At 36.2% G+C, this 7,213-nt stretch overlaps 1 protein-coding gene across 1 annotated transcript; it reads left to right on the top strand.

Annotated features, from left to right (window-relative positions):
* The first annotated feature begins 1,089 nt into the window (after positions 1–1,089).
* Positions 1,090–5,239, top strand: LOC148855417 (ras-related protein RABA1f-like). The gene is made up of 2 exons (XM_088985533.1): positions 1,090–1,649; positions 4,366–5,239. Exons 1-2 carry the CDS (start codon positions 1,429–1,431, stop codon positions 4,796–4,798), a joined length of 654 nt encoding a protein of 217 aa, XP_088841659.1. The 5' UTR covers positions 1,090–1,428; the 3' UTR covers positions 4,799–5,239.
* Positions 5,240–7,213: the final 1,974 nt, after the last annotated feature.

The raw sequence follows: 7,213 nt of genomic DNA, 5'->3' as shown, positions 1-7,213 counted from the left end.
AGAAAGCTAAGAGTGCAAATAACGCGAGTATCAAGAAGTTACCTCTATTCTTTTTTGATTGGGCTACTTATAACTGCCAATGTCGTCCTGTCGCAGCCATTATAGCCAGGGCTGAGGTGGCACGCGCGGGGCTGTCGCCGCAGGGTACGTACCTGTCAGATGTACGACACCTTCTAGGGGTGGCGCGCACAACACTGTCTGACGAGAGACGTGGTTGCAGTCTCCAAGTTTGTCAGGTACGGCGGTCGGACAGGAAACCTTCTTGCGATATGCCGAACTGCTCTTTCGCGAGCTAACCTGTACCGAGCTATCCTGTGAGTGGCGAGCTGCCCGTGGCAAGCTACACCGAGCTGTCCAGCCCGAGGTGTCTTTACCTCGGGGTATCTAGAGGCGGATCGGGGTGTTCTTTTTTGGGAGTGGCCTAAAATCCACTGGGAGGAACTCGGGCATTAGGAAAGGTCAGGGCACCCCGAGCTCGGAGGTAATTCGGAGTGCCTTAGTCTCGAGGAGGAGGTCCGGGTCAGACAGCTCTTGGCGAGTAGCCTAACCCACCGAGATGCTAGGCTGAACTCGGTGAGCCCTTCCTACCAAGTTGCGGTTGCACTTGCTGTGCTATCACGCTGAATCATCGCTTGAACAAAATCATGCCCACGTGTACCCGTGCTACGAGATCGAGCCAAATCACCCTCCATCAATAACTATGGTTACACTATGGAATAAATAAATACACTAATATCTATAAAATAAAATTATGAACCATATGAATACATGTATATACATTAATATCATATCATAATGTTATGAAACAATTTTTATTATTAATATTCATATTAATAAACAACACGAAGCGATGATTATTATCCCATTGTGGTAACCACTTTATGTGCTCCAATTGGTTTAAAATACAATGGGTAGAGACTATTATTATATCATATTGCAGGAAAAGTCTTATTTGATAACTCTGCGATCTCATAACTAACACCCATTAAGAGCTCCACTTTTAAGAATTAAGTGTCGCTTCCGGACTAAGTCCACGCACACAAATATGAAGTCCGATAACTTATCGGATCTAAAATCCCTGGATTCCTTGACGCTGATAAAAGGTTCCTCCTCCAAAACTAGAGAACGGAGGGAGGGACCTTTTGATCTCTCGTGCTCTCTCTCTCTCACTTACTCACTCTCTCTTGCTCTCTCGCTCTCTCGCTCTCTCGCTCTGTTGTTCTATAGAAAACTTATTTGAGAAGCTTTAATAAGCAATCACTATTTCATTCTTCGGAAATCTCTCTCTCCGAAATGGTGAAATGTTGACGTTCGTAGCGAAGAAGATAGACATTTGTTAGAATTTATATTAAAAAGCGCGAATTTTGATCTACGAAGGCTCACTTTTTTCTCTCTCTTCTCTTTCTCGGAGAAACAACCAAACGGAAAATGGCGGCATACAGAGCCGACGACGATTACGATTATCTGTTCAAGGTTGTTTTGATAGGCGATTCAGGTGTCGGGAAATCTAATCTGCTCTCGAGATTTACCCGGGACGAGTTCAGCCTTGAATCTAAATCCACGATCGGTGTCGAATTCGCTACGCGAAGCATCCACGTTGATGATAAGGTCGTTAAGGCACAGATTTGGGATACTGCCGGCCAAGAAAGGTTTGACCCCTTCTCCTTTTCTCTGTATTTCATATCCAATCTTTTTTTTTTTTTTTCATTTTATTCAAATTTGAGATTCCACATTTGCCAGCCAAGATCGTCAATTCGATCACCATTGCAACTACTGTTTGTTTTTTGTATTCCTTATAGTTTTTGTTGGTCAACCAGTTTCCTGCATTGATTAGACATGAAAAATGCATTGGGCTTCTAATTATATTATATAGTTTAACGATTGTTCTCTTAGATCTTATCGATGAAAGAAAAAAGTTCTCTTAGATCCGCTCGTTATAACGGGTATTTATTTACATGCATTGGATTGATTTCTTCATGCAATAATCTTTCTTTCCTGGTATTATTGCTAGATTTATGCATTTTCCTGCCAATAAAAAATTACGTGTAATTTTCCCAAAAGGTTTATAAGATGCTTTTTTTTGGTAAGATTTAATGAATTTCTCTTAAATTTTGTCAAGGATTGTAGAATGTAGTGACTAGATGTCTAATATTGTGTTAAGGATCGTGGCTATAGGATGATATTGAAATTGTACAGAAGATGTTCACTCTATTACTTCCTACTAATGTTAGCATTTGCTTACTCTTTTAACAATGACATTGAATTTGTTTGTATTATAAATTTGGTGAAACTAATAGTTTTTTATTATACACTGTTAGCCTTATCCAAAAGGTGCAGCTTATGCCCCTAAAAATATTCATATTGCCTATTAAAGGTTTAAATGATGACCTTGCATATTAGAATGATTTAAATCTAATATGTACTAAATCAAAATAGTGTCAGAGACTGTTAGCTTGATGATTTCCATATATCTACATGGAATGGGAAAGAATCTTACCTTGTTTTTTCTTTTCCTTTATTTTTCTTTTTTGGGTGGGGTCGGATGCACTGGGATGGGAGTAACGTCCGAATACTTCATATAAATATTAACAATGGATGTGCTGGTGAAATAATTGCATATAAGAGTTTCTGTTTCTTCACTTTTTGTCTTGTCTCTTTAAAAGTGATTGAACAATGTAAAGGAAAATATACTACATATTAATGCAAAGGGTAAAGGGGTATTGTTGCTTACTGTCTTGTCTCTTAAAAATGCTTCAGTAGATCTGTGGAATAGCATTCTAGCAGACTGTAACGCAGAGGTACTGTTATTGGAGCATGATAGAGCATGAACAAGTTATAGTTGTTTGGATAAGATTAAATGTTATATGATCCATTTTAATTTAAACATTGGTTTTTCACGAATATATATATATATATATATATATATATATATATATATATATATATATATATATATATATATATAAATTCTACTGTTTTAGTATTTTTTTATCTTTATATTGGTCATGGGTCTTGCATTGGCCTAAACACTTCCAGACTGTCATTAGCTTGTTTATTGGTAAAATCTATTGATAAATAACATATTATGTATGTGGTTGTCCACGAGGAAATATTTTCTTTTAATTAAAAAATGGGAAATGTTACATTTTAGTGAATGTTTCATTTGATGTTTGGGTGTAGATTGTTTTCCTTCTTCATTTGACTATGTGTTACTGGGGTTTCTACCATGGCTTTGTGTTTGGTTACACAAGAGACCTCAAACCATGAGCCTTGTTGTTCAATTGCCACCACTTTTAGTATTTGTTCTTTGAGGTTCTAATAAACATCACTTCTTGTGTTGAAGGCTAATTTAAATCTCCTTTACCAAAAGCATGCATACCAACTTTGCACATGTTTGATTTGTAGCTAAACTCATTTTTAATACATTGAGAGATTACTTAAAGGAAAGAAAACATTTTCATAAAAAAAAGGACAAACTCCATATATTTTTTAGCCCCTCCTGCAATTGAGAGAGAGAGAGAGTCATATGCAGAAGCTTTCATACTTTGTTTTATTTTTCTTTTTTTTTTTTATTTTGATTTTGACATTTCAGTATGAAGAGCCTCAATACTTCATGTGGCAAATTGTTTATACAAATTAATTATCGATTTTGATATGTTTTGCCTGCATATCAGAGCAAATATTGTCTTAATTTTGCATTTAATTATTATCATACTTGATAATTGATAAAGGTTTCCAAGAAATTTGTAGATCTATTATCACAGTGATATTTTGCTATCAAACCTTGCTGTGGATCTGTCTCTACTTTGTGCGCTTCATTTTGACCAATCTTCTCTATGATATTGCAAATTTCATTATTGGAGTAGTTGTGGAAATGTAGCTTTTTCCAGCTCTTTAGTTCCATTGAAATCATCACTCAGGCTGAATGTATTTGCATACTTCTTAAGTAAATTGTTTACTTTGACGCAAGTTTACCTAATAGTTAATCAAGATTTTGTTTTTCTATTCTCTAATTGCTTTAATAATAGAAAGCTGATATATGCACTTTAGACCTGATAATTTTGAAAATGTTATAATGTTGAAAACAAGGTTAAGAAGATCTTTAAATAATGATGAGGGGAGACTATTTCTGCCTTTTGAAGTTATCAAGCATTGTTTAGGCATATGTCTTTATGTTTCATGGGGGTATTGATAGTTTCAAAGCTAGGTATTGATAGTTTTTGTATGACAAGGACAGCGAAAAAGGCCACTTATTCTTCAATCCAACCATCTCAACAAAATGTTGGTCTAATTCTCAGTTAAAATTTCAAACGAACTGAATTATAGTAGTTTCAGAATAATTCTTACTCCAATTTCTTTCTGAAGATACCGTGCAATCACAAGTGCGTACTATCGAGGAGCTGTTGGTGCATTGCTTGTCTATGATGTCACCCGTCATGTTACTTTTGAGAATGTGGAGAGATGGTTGAAGGAGCTGCGGGATCACACAGACTCTAATATTGTGATCATGCTTGTGGGGAATAAGGCTGACCTTCGTCACCTGCGAGCTGTTTCTACAGAAGATGCAAAGGAATTTGCTGAGAGAGAGAACAACTTTTTCATGGAGACATCTGCCCTGGAGTCTATTAATGTGGAGAGTGCCTTCACAGAAGTGCTCACCCAGATCTACCGTGTCGTTAGCAGGAAGGCTCTGGACATCGGGGATGATCCTGCTGCCTTGCCCAAAGGACAGATGATCAGTGTGGGTGGTAGGGATGATGTATCAGCTGTGAAGAAAGTCGGATGCTGCTCAAACTAATCTGAAGAGGAGGATGTAGCAGTACTGATCGAAAGATGTTCCCTGTTCTTTTAATTGGAAATGCAAATTCTGTGGTGTCAGACCTGTTTGTATTTGTCGGGAAACTGGTTTGACACCAATAGGAGAAGGCTCTCTCTCGGCAAACTGGTATGTATTCATGGATTGGGATATTTTAAAGTTAGTCCATTGTTAACCAAAAGGTTTTGGATTTAAGAGGAATGTCATCAATGGCTGTTAAATCTCTTTGCATCTGATGTCCGACTCCATCACTCCATGCTGTTTTCACCTAGTTTGAAAATTTTCCTCCCTCGTTGTATTACTTTAATTCTTTTAACTACCATAGGGTTCTGTTGTATTCGGCTCCTTCGAGTTATAAGATGTATTCAGATAATTATTCTCTTTTGCATCTGATTTAATTATTAATTCTTTCCCGAAATAAAATTTTCTAACAATGCAACTAGACATCTTTTTTGTTTTTCTCCATTCAACCCTGGTGATGAACTTAAGGAATTGATCTCAAATTTCATCTACAACTAGCCAGAAACCTTATCAACGGACCCAGTTGGAACCTTTGAACCTACTCAAACTTGGGTATCTCTGGATATTGTGCGTCATGTTCTGGTATTTTATGGTGCCAAGCGTGTGCAGAAAAAAAAAAAAAAAGGCTGGAAGATATTAATCAAAGGAAAGGTGGAGATTTCCCATGGAGTCTTGCGATCATCCTTGAAGACACAAGATGTATCCCTTTTAGGCTCAGTTTGGAAAGAGTGAAAATACAAATATGTTTAGTTCAAAACCTTCTAAGGATCAGTTTGGGAAGAGTGTAAATACAAATATGTTTAAACCTTGTAATTGCATTCTTCGCAAGAGAGATATCTGTGCTTCTCAATGTCACAAGGCCTGGGCTGCTGGGTTGGGCTGCTCAAGAGAGATAATCTGTGCTGCTCAATGTCATGTTCTGGTATTGAACACTTGTTTCTTACATTGATTTAAAATTGTCTGATTACTCCAACTCGTTAAATTTCTCTCCTGATTTTCCTATTTGACTTGATTGATATCCATAATTTTTGTTCTTAAAATTAGAAAGACAGGAAAAATTCTTGAAGGATGAAAGAACATGCCCCTTTGGAGATATTTGTTAGTTCTTCCTGTTGAAACTTGGAAGTTAAATTTCCTACCAGGATTAAGCGGATAATGAAATGCTTTTTCTGCAAATTCTTATCATATCCCTTTTAATGGCATCTGACGTTAAGAATATCAAAGCTTCAAGAGCCATGAGCGCATGAGTCTCCATTTCCTATTTGTTCTTGAGGCTATGTTTGCTTGCAGTGAAAATCTGAGCAAGATACAAAGTTTTCATCCAGTTTAGTTTTGCATCCATACCTAATTATGATATAGGTATAATTACTATAATATTATGTATAATATCATAACTAATAATATGGTATAATATCATATAATCCAACAGTAATTATATGGTATTATATCATATTATAATATGATATATGATATAGTTACATAAATATACTAATAATATGGTAATACCAATAATTTTAGTTTCTTAATGGAAATAATAGAATGGCATAAAATATTTTTAGATGCTTATATTGATGTTGTCCATTCTTCTAGATAAAATGAGTTGTTTAATTAAAAAACCAAAACTAATCCATTGTTCCAAGTCAAATAATAAGTTCAACCAAAATGCTTCAAAACTTTTTTTGTTTGAAAAGGTAAGGTAAAAAAATTAATAAAATAAAAAAAGCATACGTATACAAGGAGAAAGTAGTTCTCAACTTAAACAACCATCAAAAGAAAAACAAAAAAGATAGAGGCCCACCAACCCAAAAGGGATCCCTCCAGAACCTAGCCTCAAACAAACAGGCAAAAGTAGGGCCCTGTTTGGTTTATGGGAATAGGGGTTTGGAATCAGAAGTGGAATGGACTATTCCGGTTCCAACTGTTTGGTTGGGTGGAATCGGAATCTTATTCTCATTCCTGCTGGAATGACATTCCCCCTTTTGAGGGGATAGCCATTTCCTCCTCTCCCTTGGAAATGAAATCTCATTCCTACTGATTCTAATTCACATTCCCATTCCTATTTGAACCAAACTGACTATATATAGGAATGGGCCATTCCAATTCCGATTTAAGAGGATTTTGATTCTGATTCTGATTCTGATTCCAATTTCAATTCCAAACCAAACGGATCCTAGGTGCTACCACTCTCAACCTCAGCCAAAGCGACAAGAATTAGAATCAAATAAACAAGTATTGGGCCTCCTCTTCCTTCCTCTTCTACCCCTTCCTTGTATGCTACAAGACCCCATGAAAGAAGGGGGGATGCATTTGATATTTCTTATTTTAATGACTTGTCTCCTTTTTACAGTTAAAATGTCCTTATGAACATTAATTTTT

This window comes from Nelumbo lutea, chromosome 4, assembly GCF_056320005.1.
Source record: "Nelumbo lutea isolate HS-2025 chromosome 4, American lotus-T2T, whole genome shotgun sequence".
NCBI lineage: Eukaryota > Viridiplantae > Streptophyta > Magnoliopsida > Proteales > Nelumbonaceae > Nelumbo > Nelumbo lutea.
This window is presented reverse-complemented; position numbering and strand designations above follow the sequence as displayed.

Coding starts and splice junctions, on each gene's coding strand:
- LOC148855417 (XM_088985533.1), top strand. CDS start 1,429: ATGGCGGCATACAGAGCCGACGACGATTACGATTATCTGTTCAAGGTT. Junction 1,650..4,365: donor GATACTGCCGGCCAAGAAAG/GTTTGACCCCTT, acceptor TTCTTTCTGAAG/ATACCGTGCAATCACAAGTG.